Below are 21,373 nucleotides of genomic sequence, written 5' to 3' on the forward strand. Positions count from 1 at the left end.
TAAAATGATAATGGGATTCAAAATAATAAAGAATGGAACCAAGATTCTATCGTATTCTCTATATTTTTAATATTTTATTTGTTGCAAAAGCTTCTGTGAACATATTTTTCATCGATTGCTGAACAACTTTCGATTGCGAACAACTTTCAAAATTCTAAAAATTTTTTCTGTCGACGCGTCTCCAATAAATTTGCTGTACAACAAATGAAATATTACTTAAATCACTTCCATCACGTTCAAATTGTTTATATTTATATACATTACAAGATTAAGTAGAAAAAAAATACCACTTGAAAAATGATAATATTTTTTACAAAGAAAAGTGAATTGTACAGCAATGAATAATGTCAATGTTCAACCTGGCAACCTTCTAAGCTTAAAGATCGTGCCAGATTTCGTGCGACACCTATCCGGAATATAGAAATTTTATCTTGAAATTTCGGATCATCGCCATGAGCTTCTACGCAGCGTAGCAGTTCATAACAGTCATTTGATGAAAAGATCACATCTTCTGCTTCTAATAGTGGTATAGCATCCGTGAGAAGAATAGACCAAAAACTGAGGAAAAAGAAAACATTACAATTCATATAAAAATTACAATTCGTATAAACATAAAAAAATTCTTAAGATGAATAACATAACTTACTATTTCGGCGTCAAATTCGAGACTAAAAGAGATACTAATAAACTTGCTGCTTCTCGAAATTCACCCATTCCATACATATGGTGAAATTCGCAATATTTTCCTGAAAGCAGTAATACAAATTTATATTATTAATTATTGCATATAATTATACAATGTATCTTTATTTATATAATTTATATATAATTATATAAAAATAATATAATTTTATATAATTATATATAATATAAAAATAATATAAAAAAGGTAAAAAATTATATAAAAATTATATAAAAATTATCACTTCCATTAGTTATATTTTCATTTTGCTTTTTATATTTTTTTACCTAAAAATGTAAGCCTATCACTGGCCAGCATGCAAGAACCTAAATTTTCCAATAAATCGCGACACTCCAGTTCCCCGTGTTCTGCGTAATGTTTTAAAAATTGGTCCGCGATGTATGTAGTAAAATTGCCATCATGTGCCTTAAGTGCCCATGTAAGAGCGTTGCCCAATCTTCCTTGTCTTATGCTCTTCATTCCTTGAATTTTGCATATACTTGCAACTGAAACATGCGCGCGTTTCTGAGATATTATAAATATTATCTAAAGTAAAAGAGAAAAAAGATTGAAACTGAATTTTACCAACGTGCGGCATATTATTGTCCCGTGCGATGTTGATAATCTTATTGATTCTCGCTTCCGTGCCTGTCGGTAGCGACTGCAATAGTATTTCTAATCTTCCCAAACCTTGTTTAGGACAGTGTATCAAATAACTTGCGCCACACTGCCATAATGAGTGATGACTCATTAACATAGTACCATACTCTAATATAAGAGATTCGTGAAGCTGTGCAGTCACACTGTAACAAATTCCGAAATATTTCAGTTCGTCATCAATAATTTATCTTGCATTCATACTTACTTAGTCTTTTCTTTGCTTAAAATATTTAATTTTCCACATTTGTATAACAGATCTATTAAATGAGCCGCAAACCAGCCATTATCACTCATATATTGTATCTCTTTGATAACTTGATACAAATCATTTTCTATTAAAGCCAGAATTATTCGATCTAAATGTCTATGAGCTTGCCATCTCTCAGCAACATTGTTTGCATAGCGTGAAAGCTCCAGTTGTTTGCAACAAGGAGCCGAATAAAATAATTTTGCTGCCAATAATTCATACCATGTTTCTGTATACATGGAATATTCCCACAACACCGATTCATCTCCTGCTATTAACTATAGAACAAAATTTTGTATATTTAAAAAAAAAAAGAGATATATTAATGTAAGTGACTTAACTGACCTTCATCAGATTTTTCAGATTATTATCTATAACAAAATTGTTAGTTTCTAGATTTGAGCAAAGATCCATTTGCCAATGTTTCCACCGTATAATAAACTCATTTACAGAATATCCACCATATACATTGTATACTGGCATTGTTCTAATAATATTGTCTGCAGTAATGAATGCCGAATGATCTGCTTTGCTGTGCAATGTTAGAAGACGGCAGACTAAATTTAATTTTCCATGAAGTGCACAGCCCATTACAGCTTCCCAATAATTTGAGTTTTCTAAATCAGCACCAATAGCTTTTTTTGACAAAATTTTTGAAGCTATCAGCTCTTTTGAAGGAAAATGAAAACTGATCCATTCTAATAATTGCGGCAACACAACATCACCTATATACAATATATGAAAAAAAATATATGCTATATATAAAAAAAATGCAATATATTTAAGACAAACATATTCTTCTAAAAAATTTATATATATAATTATATTTAATATTATTTCATATACATATATATTTGTATTAATCTACCTGGTACAGTATCAACATAGAGAATTTCTGTCAAGTGCCAAATACATTCCACTTGGTAAAATATAGTGAGAAAATTTTCCAGCATTGTTTTTTCTTCTGATAATGGCTCTTTTGGTAATATCTCTTGTAAATTTTCAACACATGCTCTCAATATAGATCTATATTGTTTACTATGTTTAAGAAGTTCTGGCCTAATGTCACCAGAAGAAAATGATTTAAGATTTTGTACTGACAGAAAAATACCATTGCTTTCATTAACCAATTTACGTAAAAGAGGTGAAAATAATATGATATCTGGCCGAAGAAAATGCACTTTGGCTTCACAAGGTGCAAACTGACTTTTAGTATCTAAAACAAGAATTTATAACATGAGGAAACAATGATATATATAATATATAATCATATTTTTGGTTTATATCCAAAAAAATATTTAAAAGTTTTGCAACACCTTGTGAAAACTTATCTATATGTTTGTATGCATGAATTCCAAATCTATTGCTATTAATCCAAGTTGTCGCGATTCCTGCTTTCCTACAAACATCATCTGCTATAACCTGCAAAATACAAAGAATGTATAAAAGATTAGTAAACAGAACTAAATTCTTAAAATTTTTTTGGTTTCTTTCTGATCATTAATTGTTCAATACAAATTCAAAATTTCAATATAAAAATATATAACAACACAATTGTTCAAATACAAATTTATGTAAAGAAATTCAATCAGATAAATATATCTGAACATTCATTAAATATTTTAATTTAAATAATTTAAAGTTTAATGTTTTAAATTTGATTTAAATTAACTTAAAGTTAATTGTCCAAATTTAATAAATTATATAGTATGATTTATAAAGTTATGAAAAATGAAAAATATTACAATATGATAATTAATTTTTATAAATTCAGTTTTTCTTATATATAGTAGTAAGTAATCTTGTACGTATATAATTTACTAACAACTATTTGAGCGTTATTACTTTCGTCCATAATTATTCGAATTATTATTAAAGCGATATTAATTTTATTCTTTTATTGAATTTATATAAATAAAAACTTTGGCGGAATACACCGAATTATCGAATTGATCTTGGAGACCTCACGCGGTGACAATGTGAAATTATAATGTCAGGATTACCAACGCTGAGAAATAAATTTTCGGTTTCTCTCTCTCTCTCTTGGGATACACCCAACAACCAATGTTGATGAAACTACGTACTTTTTATTGCAAAAAAGCTAAAAGAAATATCAAAAGATCTAGGATAAAATTTATAAATTACTGCAATAATATACATGCGTATCTGAAATTTATATAAACGTTTATTTATTAATAACATATAGCTATGTACATAAATTCTTATACATATTAAAAATAAGAAAAGTACAAAATTAAGAAATATTTGTTTTTGGAATGTATCATATAAAAATATTAATATTGATATATAATTTATATCTCATCTAATGATGGAATAAGCGGAAACCAGTGTGAATCAGCACTATTTCATGTTCGTTGCAAGCTTCGATTACTGCTGCATCATTTGTAGAACCAGCAGGACTTGCAATATACTTGACACCACTCTGCAATGAATAAAAAAGATTTTCTTTTTCATTGAAAAAAATTTATAAATGAAGTAAATTTATATCTACAAGAAAAACAAATCAGTATTTAATACATAATTTTAATGAATTAAATAATTATGTCACGGAAAATATCACAAAGCATAATATAAATAATATATTGTACGTACAAGTCTAGCCCTATCAACATTATCTCTGAATGGAAAGAAAGCATCACTACTCAGAGCGACATTATTCAATTTTTTAATCCACTCAATTTTATCGTTTTCCGATAGTTTTTCAGGTATTTCTTCATACATGGAGGCCCATGTAGCTTCATCCATATCTTTTCCCACAGACCCATTAACATAATTGTCGATAGCATTAGAGATTTCCGCTCTTTTCACGCCTTTTTTGAACTTCATTCCTATCACTCTCGGGTGCTGACGAAGCCACCTATAAAAGAGAATATATTAAAAAAAAAAATATATATATATATATAATTAAAATATACTCTAATATACTCATATCATATCTATAATATTTTTATATACATATAAAATTAAAAGAACTATATAACGAACCAATTATCGGCCTTATCTCCGGCAAGTCTAGTGCAATGAATTCTAGATTGTTGTCCTGCACCAGTACCGATTACTTGTCCATCTTTTGCATAACAGACTGAGTTGCTTTGCGTATATTTGACAGTAATAGTTGCCACGATTAAATCACGGATAGCATCCTCCGATAAAACCTTCGATTTCGTCGTAACAACGTTATCAAATGTTGACTTGTCTATAACCGCATCGTTACGTTTTTGTTCCATAACTAAGCCATACAGAATCTTGCGTTCCACTGCAGATGGTACATAAGAAGGATCAATTTTAAGTATACAATATCCACCATTCTTCTTTTTCTTCAATATTTGAAGGGCTTCCTCCGAATAGCCAGGGGCAATTATTCCGTCTGAAACCTCTCGTGATATTATCTTCGCTGTTGTAACGTCGCATGGCTCGGATAATGCGATGAAATCGCCGAAACTGGACATGCGATCGGCACCTCGCGCACGAGCGTAGGCAGTTGCTAGAGGTGTAAGTTGATCGTAAAGATCGTCTACTTGACATAACTTCGCCTGTATATCATCCAAAGGGATTCCAACCGCAGCGCCAGCCGGGCTAACATGTTTGAAAGAAGTTGCCGCTGGCAAATTTAACGCGGATTTTAATTCCTTCACTAATTGATAACCGTTCAATGCATCACATAGATTGATGAAACCTGGTGATCCGTTCACTATAGTCAATGGCAACTTTTCTAAGGTAGTGAAAATCTGTGCGGGTTTTTGATGCGGATTCATGCCATAACGAAGAGTAAGTTGCGAGATTCCAGCACTGTATTGCTTGCGAAAGTAATCTGAAATAGCGTTGTCATACTCGGCGGTATGAGTGAATGCTTTCAAAGCTAAAGTTTGCCTACAAATTATATAAAAATGTTAAATAACAATTTTAATATATAATTTTGTATAATATTGTGCAGAATATACAAATTTACATTATTGCAAAAACTCACCTAGTTTCTAGAGAGGTATTTTTATCAACAGCAGTTTCCATCTCCTTAATGACCTTTTCATAATCATTGGGGTCACAGATAACTGTAACTCTGTTATGATTCTTGGCAGCAGCTCGCAATAAAGTTACACCACCGATATCGATATTCTCTATTGCATCTTCAACTGTCACATTTGCTTTCGAAATAGTATTTACAAAAGGATACAGATTGCAAACTACTACTTGAATAAGAGCATAATTTTGCTTTTGAAGATCTTGAGCATCAGAATTGGTCAATCTAGCAAGAATACCTATTAATATAGAAATAAAAAATTAAAATCGTAAATATTGATTTGTTTACATGTAATATATTCATTAGATGAATCTTATGAAATATTTTGATAAAAGATATTTATCTTTACCAGCATGTATAGCAGGATGTAAAGTTTTTACACGTCCATTAAGCATCTCAGGTGCTCCTGTAACTTCCGACACATCTTGTACAGGCAAATTAGCATTTCTCAATGCCTGTGCTGTACCTCCAGATGCAATTAATATTAATCCAAATTCATGCAGTTTTTTTGCCAATGGCAACAAATCAGTCTTGTCAGATACACTTAATAGAGCTAAAAATTTCAAAAAATTTATAAGCATTTCTAATATTATATAATTATTTACAAATTATAATACAAAGATAGAAAAAAAAGAAACACTTTAAATTTAAGAATTAAAAACTAATGAAATCTATGTTCATCCAAAAATATCTATAAATTTGTATTTCTATTTTAATATTCATATACATATGTGTCTTTATTTAGTTGTACGAATCTTTACTATTTATTTTTATTTTAATCTTCAAAATACAATAAATATATATTTATTATTTCACCTAATGTATATAGAAAGTGAGACTATATATATTTATTAAAATTCAAATTATTATTTAAACTACATAGAAAAAATCTGTAAAAAAAATCAAAAATTTGACAAAAGGTAAAAATCCTATTAAAAGTTAATCCATCTGTTTTATCTCAATGTTATGAGTTCTGTATGAAATGAAATATAAACTTACCTAAGTTATTTGCCGACATTTTCATACGTTAGATCTGGACAAAATGTAGAGAATCTCACACAATAATTCTATACTTTTGAATTAAAATATCAAGCTGTAAATATCTCATATGATATTCACGAACGCTTAATTCATAAAGGCAATGAACAGCAATGAAGATGTGCTGCGAAAAAACATATATTATATATTGGAAGGGATACAATGCGTAACCTCAACAGACCTCCAGCAGCGACTACGTCAACACGAGATAACGTGTGATCTTATGACGTCTAAACATCTCGCAATAATGATAAAGAGATGACCGGTCAAATGTAATCTTATTATTATATTCAGATGATAAGCATAATACATTAAATACACGATTGTTAATGCAAAATCATTTTCTTAATTTAAGATATTTTTGTAAAAAGATATAAAAAGTCGATTTTTTTTATTAAAATGAGTAAATATTCTAATTACTTTGTTAGAATGCTTGATTGTGATTGATCGATTGATTTGCTTACGGTCTTATGACTACGATTAAAATTTTTTCACGTACAATGAACTTAAAAACGATATTGGTACTTTCGGTCTACAATCTGATGCGGCCGGAACACGAATCTTCAGTCGGGAGTCGGGACTCGAGCATGCACCTGCCCGGCCAGTTGAGGTCACGTGATCACTATCGGCCAATCCCTAAACCTAAACGTTATAGCACTTTAAAGCGAGGAGCACACACTTTTGCATAAGCGCATAACTATAACATAAAGAAATTGATTGGTCCACAAATGTATGCATAAGAAAATGAACCAATCAATTTCTTTATGTTTATAGTTATACACTTATGCAAAAGGTGTGCTCCTCCCTTTACTTTTACAATGCATAAGCACATAACCATAAACATAAAGAAATTGATTCTAGGAAGAATCCTTCCTGTCTTCCTTAATGAATAATATCAAAGAATGGCCGATCCAACGTTACAAACCTTTTGTTGTCATCATACAAATCGAACGGACAAGGCTATAGCGATAATGCAAGAATTCAATACGGATGCGTACAATACGGTGTGCATGATATCAGCAACAATGGGTATAATAGGTGCGATTTATCAGGTAAATTTATAATTGTAAGAGAGCTTAGAATACATATCTCACCGGTTTTTATTTTGTAAAATTTTTGCGATAATTATAATACTATAATATTACCACTATAAAGAATAAATATTTAAATTATATTGCTTTTTATCACATAGAATTAAAAACATTCTTTAGTTATAAATAAAATATATATTTAATATAAAAAATATTGTAGGTAATATATATAATATAATTTTATATTATATATATTTTGTAAATATATGTATAGAGAGAATATTATTTATACTTTATAATATTATGGAATTGAAACAAATTCATAGAATAAGAAATACTCCTCCTTCCTTTCTAATAAATATTTACAATTATGGGGAAGCTTTAAAATTGAAAAAAAATAATTCTTTACAGATATTACCTCGAGAAGATTTGAATATTTCTCAACAATGGAGAAGTTTTTCTAGAGGGCGAGACATTATTGTATGGCTTGCTGTTGCTGATCTCTTAGCGTCTTTAGGTTTAATTTGTTATCGCAATTTGATCATATCAATAACTTAGTATACTATATGAATTTCTAAAATTAGTTACAATTTCATTTAGTTAATTCTGATCAGTGAATATGACAATATTGATAGATATACAATATAATATACAAGTATGTTTTAGTTAATTGTTCCTTGATCAGGTGTGTTTGTAAGATCAGCATTATGGCGAAATTTCAAGTCTATCATGCCAATGGAAGGCGATACATCGAGTGTTATTTTTTGCGCTTTGTCATCGGTAACGTCGATATTTTTACGTCTGATACAAATGTATGCAGAACTTTGTGAAAAAATTGTTGCTTGTAGGCATGGACTCAATATTTCTATATGGCTACATGGATATGGACATTATGTTATGCAGTAGACATGAAATTATTATTAGGCGATAGAAACGGCCATTCTATATATTATCATACTTTCGCCTGGGTGCTTCCAGCCATTCTTACTTCGTTTGGATTGATCATCTTATATATTCCAGATGCAAAGTTAGATTTTTACAAGTATCTTTATATATATTTTTAAAGTGATGATAATAAATATAAGATTATCTTACAGTTGTCACAATTTGACATCATTATCAAGTGCCATATTGCGTATTCTTCCAAACTATTGTGCTACATATGTATTACTGGCAATAGTCATGATCGCAAATCCTATTTTGTATATTGCGTCAACTCGAGATCTTGAAACGGCAGTTTTACATAGCATGGCTCAAATGACTGGAAGAGAGCGAAGATTGATACAAACAGTTAGATTAAAATTTGCTCTCATCAATTTGGTCTACTATGTATGCTGGATGCCCAATTTAATCAATGGGATATTATTGTGGACTTTATGGTTTAAGTTGCCGATTACAGCAATTATCACTTTGTGGTATATAATGGTATGTTTAGATGTAATTCTCACTTAAAATATATGTATATGCTGCAGCTTAGAAAAATGATCAGGATCTTTAATTGACAGGCTGTGACAAATCCTCTTCAAGCATTCTTTAATGCGATTGTTTATCAATCGTGGAATAGAAGAGAAAAATTGCGTCTTGAATGTTGTCAAGATTTCAAGTCAAGCACTAATATACATTTAAATGCGATCGAGAAAAGAAATAGTAGTGCTAATTTTTCTGAATCATCTCCACTATTAAATCCAAGAAGAGAATGCAGACAGAACATTCCACATATCAGCATAAACGGATCTTCGTCTCTGTGAGAATTTTTTTTATTGCGTTAAAAATATATATACTATCCTATTTTTAAAGAGAATAATTTTAACATATAAAATGATTAAAAGATTTACATATCATAAAATCAGACTCAATGCATGAAATTCTTTTGAAATCTCAGAAAATTGAAGTCTCGACAAGTGCAACAAAATATTTTGGAAAGTTTTGTGATATAAAAATAATTATAGAGTAAAAATAACTATTTTTTAATATTTTTAATATTGCAGAGAAATTTTATATAAAAGTACAGTAATTTATATATATAAATATATATATATATATATATATATATATATATATATATATATACATATATACATATATACATATATATTACATTTGATATAACAAAAAGTGTATTTAGTTTAGTAATAATTAAATTTAAAATTTATAATTATTTTCTATAGAGACAATCGAGTTTTTTAAAAATGATAAAATAAAACAGAAATATAAGAAAAATTCATTAAAAAAAAAAAATTCATATAATATACAAATTATTTAAAAGAGAAATCAAGTTGTTGATGTATCTGCATATATAATGAACTGTTTATTATTTTTTATAAATAAATGTCAGTAATATATTTTTATGATATGCATTTGTGTAATGGTATCATAAAAAAAGATAACAAAATATAAATAGAATATATATGTATATATATATATAATAGCGATCTCGTTATTTAATAACATTTTGTACTTAAATATTATGTTATATACTGTGTTAAAATATATCTTTTTCTATATCATAATATCACGATCAACTGCAGCCACACATGTATCATTGTATATACAATCTTATATTTTAAGAATTTGTAAATGTTTACATTAGCCATCTCATTAGAAGCAAGAACATTAATGTGCGGACAATATTATTAAATCTTATATGTAAAAAAGTTAATTAAATTTTATATATATAAATTTTGACATTTCTTGAGATTATTTTATTAAGCAATAATTTTTTTTTTTTTTTATAAAAAAGTTATTTTAGTAGACAAGAATGGCAGAAAAGAAAATTTGGAATGAAGAAATTGCATATTATTGTTCTCTGCTTATCGAGTATTTTATAATAATTTAAAAAATAGGAAGATTCTCTTTCTCTCTTAATAGCCATGAAAAATATTAGAAATTATGCTGCTTATAAGATCTTCCTAAATTTTTTGATAGAAACGAATTGTATATATATATTTCACTTCTAATAAAGTTATTTACATTAATAATAAATTCAAGTGAAATCATCGATTGTGTAATTTGCTTTTTACTGATTATAAAATATATTTGGCAATAAATCTTGAAATATAAAAATATAAAACAAAGACAAGAGACATTTCTCTTCACAATATTATCTATACTTTCTTTTTAAAATATGTTGTATGTGAAAAAATCGATTAATTAGAATCATTTATTTATATTGATCATCTGTTTGGCACTTTGGCAAAGTTTGCAGTATTATTTCGCTAATATCAAAAACAAAGAGAACATACCTATACATAGTACAAAATATTTTATACTTAAGGAAAACTTAAGACCTCAAAATCGTCATGTCAAATTTGCACCATCAAGAGGGAAGATTCGAAGCGCCAAGTGTTAACGATGTGATTTCATGAACGATCATCTCAGCAATTCTCCATGCTAAATCTTCTTTAGCCTATCAAAAATAATTAATTACTATAATACGATATATGAATAAAATAATTATATTATTGCTTTCAGCACGCAAATTATTTTAATATTGAAAAATATTAGTATTGTAAAATATTTACCTTATCTTGTTCTATATTTACAAATCGTTTTACAACACGAGTTAGACGAGATTCTGAAATTTGTACACTTGATTTTATACAATCTCATATATTCAATCTTTTAAATATGTATATTACTTACCATATTTTCTATAAGGATCTGGCTCTATTTCGGTAATAAATCTGCCTAAGTTGTCGACGTAACCAATGTTTAAACTGGAAAGTACATTAAGTTATTTTATATGGATTATATAAATTAGTTTATATAAAATTGTATACAACAAAATACCTATATTTATTGCGTCGCCATAAGGAGTCTGGATCATAAAGTTGCCTAGTGTCAATATTCAAATTACTCTTAATGTTTTTTTTATTATTAGGTAATTTACTGCCATTGTTTTCTATCTGAGAAGTGCTCGGCATACTAGTGCACACAGAGCTCACTTCACTACTGCAATCTGAACCTATAGATATGTTGAAAATATATTAAATCTTAATTATTTTTTATATAACATTAAAACATGTTATTATTTATTAAACGAAACGATATCTTCATAATATTTTACAAAAATATATTATTAAAATCATCAATTGACATCAACCTGTTCTCCTTATCTTGGAATGTAAACTCGGACACGGGCTGCTCTGAATCGTGCTGATTAGCTCCGATAAGTATTTATAATACAGTTGTGAAGATAAGAACGCCGGGAGATAATGCTAAAAGAAAATGTAACGCAATACATGGCTTTTCAGTTGATTAAGTTCGATGTAAGAACTTATATAACAAATATTAATGTGTAATAAGAGCAAATTTGTGTAATAAGTGTATGGTGTACCTTGTTAAGAAAGTTATACACAATTTTACTGGGTTTGTCGAAACAATCGGGCTGTGTGCCCTCCTCGCCCTCGCGACAAATGTTCTGTTCTACAAGAAAGCGAATTTTATCGCTAAATCCAAGGGGCATAGTTGCTTGTAAGCTAAAATATCTATAAAAAAACCAGTAATATCCATAAAGATTCTTTTGTTCTTTCTTTTAAGTGTTTTATATATATATAGCCTTAGATGTATTTTCTATACATAGTTTTAGATATTACTTCTCATAAATAATAACGGCATCAGACTGTGCTTCTTCGGGATCGGCTGCACCTTTCTTCTCCAAGAGATTCTGTTTGTAACTTGTAGCCGACATCCAGAAATCCAGTAATTCTCGCTTATTTTCAAGTTCCATAAACTAAAATGAAAAGAATGAGAATATTTCTAACCAAAACTTCTGTCACAAAAATAACAATGGATGGTAAGATGCAAACCTCCATGAAGTAAAAGAATGCTGTCTCATTATACAAAATATCTGCTAACTGTACATTGCCACTAGTGAGCACATCAATTTGATGTTTACAATAAAATTGACTTCGTAAAAAATCGTTAATATATCTGTAAAATAAAATTTTTTAGGTGCATAAGTTACTTATTTATATTACATATATTAATGTATATATGTTTCATTTACTCTTTCTCTAGTATATCATATACTATGCTTTGAACAGTAGATAGGCACTGTAATATAGGCTCATTGTTTTCCTGCATAACAGCTTTCTCCATCTCTAGCTTTAGTTCTTCAGATATTTGATTTATACCCAGAGCTTCTTTGAGAATGTATTTCTTGTAAATTCTCAAAGCATCCTGTCTAATTGTTGTCATGTTGTGTCTCTTATTGCCACAATCTTCATTTGATTGTCGTGCTTTACTTATCGCGTGACTAGTCTTTGGCATACCATTTAATAAGAATGTTACATTATCACTATTCTTATCAAATGGTACTTCGCTGCACGTTTGAGTATCTACATTATTAGGAAGTACATTACAACTAAAATTTTCATTATCATCTAAGGAATTAGGCAAAGTTTTTAAGTCCTTTTGATTTGAATGTCTAGCTTTTTCTGTATCTTCATTGGATATGCTAGATGCACTACACAAGCATTCCACTTCTAGCCAGAATTTTATGAGAGCTACATGTTTCCTGGTGTCCATAAACTGAATGAAATAACCAAGAGCACTCTTGTCCATAAGTACTTCTGGTAGAGTTTTAGACAACCGAGAGCTGAAGGTATATGTTTCTTTAGTGTCATTATTGAGAATTTCTTCCTCCTCTTCTTCCTCGAGATTGCATAATATACCCGAAGGTATTTGAATGGACGATACATTACTGTTGAATGCATCTGTCGGAAAGTTTTCCGAACTCGTCGATTTTGTAGGTGAAGTTTCTAATCCTAGCTTATCCCTTTGTCCTGCAAGCATTGTGTGCAACTTTATTATAATAGAAAAGATAAAATTTAATTATATAAGTAAGAGAATATATATTGTTACAAATAATCATTTTTTCACATCTAAGATATTTACATATGCATAATTTAATTATTTCTTAATTAATTTCTCTTTAGTTATACAAACAATAGTAGTTATATATACAACATCTTACATAAAACAAATAAAGTTTGAACTTGATATGAGATGCGATTGATAAAGACAATTTTTCAAGTTCTATTTTCAATTTAAATGGAAATAGGATATTGAAAAAAAGATGAAAGTGGAAAAAGAAGAGATGAAATACCGCGTGCTGTAAATGTCAAAGGGTCAGATATAGGAAATAGCTAGCAAGGTTATGCAGCGTTAGATATAAAAGTGATCTCTTTTCTGTCGCGCATGTAATCTCGCTCGATATAAAACGACAAAGGCATGTAATTACCAATCTTCTTAAAAAAATGGAGCATCGTTCGTGTCAGCGCGTAACATGATAAGAGTCGCCGATGATGTACGAGTCGCGAAAACAATAACTACGATTACGAACGTATCCTACGGAAGATGAATGGAACACATCGGTTTCGCCGAAATGTCAAACTGTGCCGCGCGATCGGGATCGCAATCCAGTTGACAGATTAAATTTCGCGTCGATCTAGCCGACAATGATAATGAATCACACCCCGGTTACGCGCAAACGCGGCGATGCGCGACATTACGCGTTGGCGTCATTACGGGCATAAGTGACAGATTACTGTGTTGTTTGCATCGTCTATTTCTATTACGAGAGATTGCGGGTGCAGGTGCAGTAACAGCGCATCGCGGAAAATCCGAATCTTCGAGAGAGCGCTATCGAGATATTCGTAAGATTTATATTTACGGATTCGGAGAATTACTAGAGGTTCACACTAGAGAGATGCGTATTTTGCATCTAAAAACAACGTAAACATAGGCGCGCCATCGGCAAGAGAAGGGCTAAGGGACCAAGAGGGTGTAAAAAGTGCATACGTTGCGAATGCAATTGCTAAATGCGCGCGTTTTCCATAGGCTTTCGAAATACGGATAGTTAATACAATATGGCGCTTATTATCCATTGTTGTCGAGGTATTATGATATATGACATTTTACTATATCTGTATATATACACACACACACTCAATTTTATTTACGAGTATCTGAAAAAAATTAATTGTACTTGTTCAAAGATGTGATTTTCTCTATGTATTATATCTATAATATCTATAATAAATTATACATTTTATCTACATTTATTTGACAATATATATGTTATAAAAATAATAATTTATACTTGCAAAAGAAATTATATATATGAGAAGAGATCATATGTTTAAAGTAAACGTGTACTTCATTCACATTCATTTTCAGTTCATATTACAAAATAATATTATAATAAGTAATAATTAATTTATAAAAATTATATGCAGATATACATGAAATTATCTCGCAATTCTTTCGCAAGAGTGTTTCTTTTTTATATATTCTTTCCCGTATAAACTTTTTTATTTTATTTATATTGTATAGGAAGTATACGATCTACAAGACATTCATCAGGATCAAATGGACGATAATCGAACAACTGTTCGATGTCGAGATTGAGCAAATATTTATGCACGACCAAAGTGAACGAGTGGATAAAAATACACGCGAGTCAGAGATTTGATTGCGAATGTGTACATACATATATACTTCGAAGACCGGCTGTCAAGGTAGAATGCGTAGCGCGAGGGGGCAACGGCCGGGCATCGTACTTGAGAGATCACGAAGCGAAGTGAAGGCTAAAAGGTGACGGAGACGAGAATAGGACGCGTCTTGCGAGCTGTCCACGTTTTGTACCGGTTTTGTCCACGCACGCCAGCATGCTCGGGTCGTCACGTTCGAGACGAGTAAACCGGCTATCGGACCATGTAATAGGTCCCCGCCGGAGGCCCCTCCCGTGCGATCGGCACGAGGCCCGTGGCTTCCACTGTTGGGCATTTTTCAGTCGCACCTCGTGAGGATCGATCGCGGTCGCGCCACGACGACGATCATGCAGCACGCCCTATGCAGCCTCCTCGTTATCGCGGCCTGTCGCGTTGCCGCCGCAACACCCACGCCGATTAGAGCGGCGACTCACGACCAGAGGCAGACCGGCGACCTGAACGTGCAGGTAGCGCTCAAGAACTTGCATGTAGTCGCGCTGCTCGACTCCAAATTCTTGGACGATTACACGGTAAATGAAGCCTCTCCAGGAGGAAGTCACGCGAGCTCTTTTTTTCCCCTCTTCTGCTATGATTGTTTAGCTTTCTTAGGATGCAATATCATTCTTTTATCTTCTATCCATTTTCACCTTCTTCTAAATTACTTTAAATTTTTCGTGCTATAGTTTCCAGAAAAATTATATAAAAATATAAATTAAATTTTAAATTATGATATATATATATATATATATATATATATATATATATAAAATTGTATATTGAAAAAAATATTTCTGCTATTGATATATTCTTATAGTTGAAATGGTCAAAGTTTTTCTCCTTATAATCTTTAAATGTAAGATTTATATTTAGAATAGATCTTATTATTATACATATATACTTATGTACTTCACACTCTTCGCTGAATAATTAAATGAATTGCTTTAAAGATCATTAATAAATATTAATTACTAATATTTCGTTCTTCGCAGGAATATGATTACTTCTACGATTATGCAGACTTCACTGTCAAACCGGACGGCAGCAGGCCCATCCCAAGTTCCACCACGGAAAACAGCGATATTGCGGGAGTTTCCGAGTCTCTCTCGCCAAATTCGACTGTCTCGACGTCTTCTGGTAATAATTCAACTGAATACCATAATACAACGTTACCGAATGATGAAGAAATCCCGAACGTTGATCCGTCGAACGGTATCGCGAACTCGACATCAAATACGGATAACGATAAGAGCCAATCGAGTAAAGAGAATATTGAGTCCAAAGCAGCAATCGCTTTTTCGTCTATGATGAAATCTGCTCTACGATCACAAAAGCGTTGTAAATCCGGATATATTCCAAATGGCAACGGACGTTGTCGACGAGCACGTCGGCCGTGGTTGTCCATATTGCCGTGAGTACAATCGCAACAAAGAATCTTCCGATCGAATCTTTTTCCATTGACCCAATTTAGATTGCATAATCGTTAGAAGCTAAGTTAAATAGAGAGTAAATATCGATATCAAGTTTCAGTCATGTTTGTTTTTAATGGTGAAATAAATTCTATATATTTGTACTACATACATTTTGGCGATAATTATATTCATAACGTAAACTTCCTTTTATTTCATGGTTCTGTATTTTGAATTTCGATACTGGTAATGAATCCTAAGATACAACGCGGAAAACCTCCGTTCGTAAAATGCAATATATATATATAGTTAAAATATAATTTTCAGGAAAAAACGCAACATCAATCTCGCGCCATACAGCTTTTATAAGCTTCTATAAATTAACAATTTTTCTTTTGATTATTTTGACTCTCGACTTCTGCGATCAATTGTTATATATAGGAACAAAATTCATTTAAACTTTAGAATATTTGTTTATATATTTACCTGCGCTATTTTCCCATCCGCTATCACGTTGCACAAACAATCAATTTCAATCCCACGCCAATCTGTATGTGATGTTTTAATCCAATAGCGAGATGGATCCCCCTATATAAATTCCACGTACCGGTTCGCGCGACGAGTCACAAGCACGGCGAACCCGCTATTCGTGCTATCGTCGCAGTTGCGAAAAGGATCCCATTCGTTTCGCTCGCGTTTCCGAAGAGCAATACGGCAAAACTCGAACAGCGTCACTTATCTCAAAGTTTATCTCTCATCGTTCATATATTTATATCTATACTATACGTGCATATATATAACGAATATATACATATATATAACGAATATACACACATATATATATATATATATATATATACATATCATGAGGATGGCGGTGATCCGAATGTTATTTTTCTTCGGTACGGCGTTTTTCACACTTGTCAAAGTTGATACTGCTCCGATGAAGTATGATCAGCGACAGGAGGGTGATTTCAACGTGCACGCTCAGCTGGAGAATCTTCTCTTTGTTGTGGCCATTCCTAGCAACAACAATCTTCTCAGCGACCTGGCGTTGCAGGCTCTCGAGCTCAAACAGCAATTGGTCTCCCGGTCGAGTTCATCGAAAGAACAAGAATCAATCAGATCCCATGAAGAAAAGCCTTGGAAAGGAGCTGTGGAAATTATACAGATAAACGAAAATCATTCAAATAAAGGAAGTTCGGTGCAAAAAACAGACGGAAAAAATAAAGAAACGACAAACGTTTCGAATCAGCAGACAATCTTTTCGATCGCGAATGAAAAAGAACACATGGAAGAAGACAGGGTCGCGAAAAATGTGAAAGCTTTCGATTTTCCCAAGAGTCGCGAGGAACCGACTATTATAGGATACTTCGTGGACGCGAGAAAAATACTTGGATCCAAGATTGATGATGATGGACGGGCGCGAAATGTAGTTGAGAACGTTTGGAATTCCGATCTCGAATCAGGAAGGCCGGGAACGTCGTTGAAGAAACAATTGCTTCGCAAAGAAGAGAATGTCGCGCTGTCCTCATCGAACACTGATAAAAACGACGTAGCTTCATTATCCGAGGATAAACAACAAAATGAGCTAATATTGCTGGGCGACGGTATCGAGAATTGTGGTCCAGGAAGCCATCGCGACGTATCCGGCATCTGCCAATTTGACGAGTCGACCGATGCTCTTTAGCGGCGCTTAAAATTCCAATGATTATAATTTTTAAACATTGAGATATGCTACATAATATGCGATTATCTCTCTTGGTGCAATACTTCATTTTCCTCTTTTTGTCTTTCTAGCAAATGTTATATCGATTTCAAAAAGTTCATTAATTTTTTTTGTTTATTAGTTAAGCAAAAGTTATATCGAAGAAAAGCAATGAACTTTTTGATTCATTTAATGCTTAGAACGTGCTAAAATGCGAAATGGTTGTTATTTTATATAAACCAATGTATGCGCGAAAGTTATACTGTATGTATCTCCCAAGCTTCAAATAAAATATTTAAACAACAATAATAACGTGAACATGCATTTAAATATGAATAGAAATCATATAACCGGTTCTTATTAATTTTATTGAATTTTTAAATTCTCTTTCAAATCACTAATTTCTTAAAAAAAAAAACAAAAAATACTAACTAATCCTATCTTTTCCTATTTACTTTTTCCTATTTATTTTTTTTTTGTTCTTTATATTTTTTTAAGCTGTAATGTATGTAATCGAATGGATCCTTACTCTGAAATTCCTTAAAATATAATCCTATTAATCAGGGATAACTGTAAGATATATATGATACGATTCTATGAAAGAATTTCCGGAAACAAAGATCATTTCAAAAGTGATGGCGATTTAGCGACGACATTGATTCCCAACACAAGGCGGAAGCGTAAGAGAAAGAGAGAGCAAGGGCAAGGTTACGGTAATAGGCGCCAACAGCCGCGGAATGGGGAAACGAACTCATGGCGAACGGCCACGATAGGACATTGCCCTTTACAAAGATCGGTTACTATAGATGTGCATATTCCTGTATACTTATATATGTCTATAGATATATATATCTGCACGTTGTATCGTTGTGCCATAACTATTACGCTTTATCTTTGGCGTCATCTCGCGCTCTTTCTCTTACTCCTTTTTCTCTTGAATGAAACCGGTTACTGCCGCAAGCGACACTTGATACATTGTTGATGAGGATCAGCTTCAGCACTTCCGCGTTTCAATCCTCAAATATTATTATTTTGTTATATTCATATTATCACATTTCTTTCTTCTCTTTTCGTTAATGGTTCTTCTCTTTTCGATAATGGTTTGAATAATTGCAATAAAGACAGGAGAATCTATGATTGATGCAATTGTTTCAGGTCCCACATATCTTCTCGAGACCATATATGATATTATATAACTCGTCGTAAAATGAATGGTTCTTGAGTGACTGAAAATAAAAATGACAATCTTGTTAGTTTTATTTTCTAATATCAAGAAAACTTATAGTTTTTATGAGAATTTACCAATAATTGAATTACGAATAAAGATGATGAGTCTAATCACGTTCGAAACCTTTTCTCAAATTTTCGCAAAAATTGGTTTACGACATATCAACAGTGCCGTGACGAGATACATGCCGTTAGCGGCAGGTCGCTGTTAGCTCCGCTGAGGTTCTTGAACTTTTCCAGGGATCCGTTTCCAGAACCGACCGAAGGAAGGTTGTTCGAATCGCCCAGGTGGGGATCGGAATCATCTTCTGGTACGAGACATCGCTCGGTCGTCATACTTCGGGCATCCTCCGTATTGTCCGGACACGTCGTTCTTCAACATCATTTCGCCCGCTTTCGTCGCATTTCCGGAGATACCCGGTCCAATCACATTATAAAAGTTGCAAAAAGTGGTCGGCTGGTCCCGAATTCACGTTCCTTGAGCCGGAAATAACTTGACGAATTCGGCGATCCAAGAGAGAATACTTCGAATTTCTGGACTCACAATTAGGTTCAGGTTCTCACAATTAAAGTTGAACAGAAAACAATTTTTTAATTTAATAAAATCGGGAGGAATTTGGGAACAGAAGACGAACAAATGTTATCGATCAACATGCGTATATTCAAGACTGTATTACTCATCGCTTCCTTTGGAACGAGCGTTCGGTGTTTACCCGTTGCTGAGGAATTGTCCACGACTGAAGTCTCCTCCTCGATGATTTTGCAAGAGACAACGACGGCCGCGTCGATTTCTACGGATTCCAATATCACCGATTACTATGATCAGCGACAGAATGGAACCGAGAACTATCGTATCCACGTAGACGGTGTGGTATTAGTATTCGCACCGGTCGAGGCACTATTACTCATGGGTGGCGAGACCGATTCTAATTTACCGATTTCCAACCACAGTGGATCTCCAATTCAGTCTATTGGCGACAGACCCAATCTCGATGGCATCCAAAATAAAACCGAATCAGCGATCTCGAAAACAATACATAAGTGAGAATTTGATATTTTAGTTACTTTATATTTTCTTTTAAAAATGATGTACTAGTCATTTTAATTATAATCATTAATGTTAATTGTAATCTCTTATTATAATTAACATTAAAACATAGTTTTAGTTTTTTAATTATAAAAATAATTTAATCTGTTACGACGATACCACACACTTTTTGATTCCAGATCAGCTTTACGATTGACGAATCTGTTGGCACCCTTAATACAACGCATACATCATGAACGAGGCATGAACGTACATTAAAACAGTTCTTCAATACTCGCTTCAATATGCTCGCTTCAATAGTGTTCCGTATAAAACATGTATTAGAAAAATGTTATTTTTCTCTCTTTCCTCTTTACAGATTTTCTTTCCCCATATTTAACTCTATAATTATTTAAAATACAATTTTTTTTTTAAATTATGCATTATAAGGATAGGATATCTGCAGCTACAGGGATAATAAACGAATACTCGTATAAAATATAATGTATATGATCGATATAAACTATGCATTTATGTAGTATCTATTATCAATAAAAAAATGTATTGATTACTTAGTTTATGAACTCATTTCATCAATATTATTCATATAATGTAAAGTAATTGATTCAGTATTCACATATGTATTTATATGTGATGTACAATTTTGATATTCTTATTTTAAGATAATAAAAATGCAATTTAATTGTTAATCAATCGTTAATATAAATTAAACAAATTAACGACGATTATGAAGATTTCTTACATTGACAATCATGAATTTTTTAAATATATGATAATACTGGATATCGATC

General features: G+C 31.7%; 7 protein-coding genes and 1 long non-coding RNA gene across 11 annotated transcripts; 5 read left to right on the forward strand and 3 right to left on the reverse strand.

The window, feature by feature from the left end:
* Positions 1-54: 54 nt before the first annotated feature.
* Positions 55-3,557, reverse strand: LOC126858161 (nuclear pore complex protein Nup85). Its single transcript, XM_050608250.1, has 9 exons — positions 3,415-3,557; positions 2,906-3,011; positions 2,458-2,805; positions 1,935-2,314; positions 1,548-1,867; positions 1,268-1,485; positions 970-1,188; positions 647-746; positions 55-558 (listed from the first exon to the last, which is right to left on the reverse strand). Exons 1-9 carry the CDS (start codon positions 3,442-3,444, stop codon positions 348-350), a joined length of 1,932 nt encoding a protein of 643 aa, XP_050464207.1. The 5' UTR covers positions 3,445-3,557; the 3' UTR covers positions 55-347.
* A 199-nt stretch (positions 3,558-3,756) lies between these two features.
* Positions 3,757-6,790, reverse strand: LOC126858139 (bifunctional purine biosynthesis protein ATIC). Its single transcript, XM_050608212.1, has 6 exons — positions 6,628-6,790; positions 5,978-6,181; positions 5,578-5,866; positions 4,596-5,480; positions 4,203-4,467; positions 3,757-4,032 (listed from the first exon to the last, which is right to left on the reverse strand). The coding sequence occupies exons 1-6, from the start codon at positions 6,650-6,652 to the stop codon at positions 3,913-3,915; spliced, it is 1,788 nt and encodes a 595-aa protein (XP_050464169.1). The 5' UTR covers positions 6,653-6,790; the 3' UTR covers positions 3,757-3,912.
* Positions 6,791-7,196: 406 nt separating this feature from the next.
* LOC126858142 (G-protein coupled receptor 143-like) lies at positions 7,197-11,093 on the forward strand. Of its 2 annotated transcripts, XM_050608219.1 has the most exons (8): positions 7,197-7,396; positions 7,528-7,718; positions 8,109-8,214; positions 8,383-8,477; positions 8,546-8,724; positions 8,795-9,122; positions 9,203-9,441; positions 10,972-11,093. In XM_050608219.1, exons 2-8 carry the CDS (start codon positions 7,569-7,571, stop codon positions 10,979-10,981), a joined length of 1,107 nt encoding a protein of 368 aa, XP_050464176.1. In that variant the 5' UTR covers positions 7,197-7,396; positions 7,528-7,568; the 3' UTR covers positions 10,982-11,093. The 2 variants fall into 2 exon arrangements, with proteins under 2 accessions (XP_050464176.1, XP_050464175.1); XM_050608218.1 differs by lacking the exon at positions 7,197-7,396 and having other exon boundaries at positions 7,437-7,718.
* LOC126858140 (A-kinase anchor protein 10, mitochondrial) lies at positions 10,960-15,336 on the reverse strand. 3 transcript variants are annotated; one of them, XM_050608216.1, is made up of 10 exons: positions 15,193-15,336; positions 12,706-13,483; positions 12,506-12,629; positions 12,293-12,429; positions 12,034-12,184; positions 11,800-11,914; positions 11,487-11,661; positions 11,340-11,413; positions 11,219-11,271; positions 10,960-11,103 (listed from the first exon to the last, which is right to left on the reverse strand). In XM_050608216.1, the coding sequence occupies exons 2-10, from the start codon at positions 13,260-13,262 to the stop codon at positions 11,014-11,016; spliced, it is 1,476 nt and encodes a 491-aa protein (XP_050464173.1). In that variant the 5' UTR covers positions 13,263-13,483; positions 15,193-15,336; the 3' UTR covers positions 10,960-11,013. The 3 variants fall into 3 exon arrangements, with proteins under 3 accessions (XP_050464173.1, XP_050464171.1, XP_050464170.1); XM_050608214.1 differs by lacking the exon at positions 15,193-15,336 and adding an exon at positions 13,942-14,493 and having other exon boundaries at positions 11,219-11,285; XM_050608213.1 differs by lacking the exon at positions 15,193-15,336 and adding an exon at positions 13,942-14,491.
* On the forward strand, positions 12,040-15,184 carry LOC126858149 (uncharacterized). The gene is made up of 3 exons (XR_007688617.1): positions 12,040-12,170; positions 12,280-12,492; positions 15,036-15,184. It is a non-coding gene; the product is annotated as an uncharacterized LOC126858149 (long non-coding RNA).
* A 185-nt stretch (positions 15,337-15,521) lies between the features above and the next one.
* On the forward strand, positions 15,522-17,057 carry LOC126858145 (uncharacterized). Its single transcript, XM_050608222.1, has 2 exons — positions 15,522-15,723; positions 16,183-17,057. The coding sequence occupies exons 1-2, from the start codon at positions 15,541-15,543 to the stop codon at positions 16,603-16,605; spliced, it is 606 nt and encodes a 201-aa protein (XP_050464179.1). The 5' UTR covers positions 15,522-15,540; the 3' UTR covers positions 16,606-17,057.
* A 188-nt stretch (positions 17,058-17,245) lies between these two features.
* LOC126858143 (uncharacterized) lies at positions 17,246-18,619 on the forward strand. The gene has a single exon (XM_050608220.1). It carries the CDS (start codon positions 17,465-17,467, stop codon positions 18,287-18,289), a length of 825 nt encoding a protein of 274 aa, XP_050464177.1. The 5' UTR covers positions 17,246-17,464; the 3' UTR covers positions 18,290-18,619.
* Positions 18,620-19,692: 1,073 nt separating this feature from the next.
* Positions 19,693-21,132, forward strand: LOC126858146 (uncharacterized). The gene is made up of 2 exons (XM_050608223.1): positions 19,693-20,575; positions 20,762-21,132. The coding sequence occupies exons 1-2, from the start codon at positions 20,172-20,174 to the stop codon at positions 20,838-20,840; spliced, it is 483 nt and encodes a 160-aa protein (XP_050464180.1). The 5' UTR covers positions 19,693-20,171; the 3' UTR covers positions 20,841-21,132.
* The last annotated feature ends 241 nt before the right edge of the window (positions 21,133-21,373 follow it).

This window comes from Cataglyphis hispanica, chromosome 24 (genome assembly GCF_021464435.1).
Source record: "Cataglyphis hispanica isolate Lineage 1 chromosome 24, ULB_Chis1_1.0, whole genome shotgun sequence".
NCBI classification, from domain to species: domain Eukaryota; kingdom Metazoa; phylum Arthropoda; class Insecta; order Hymenoptera; family Formicidae; genus Cataglyphis; species Cataglyphis hispanica.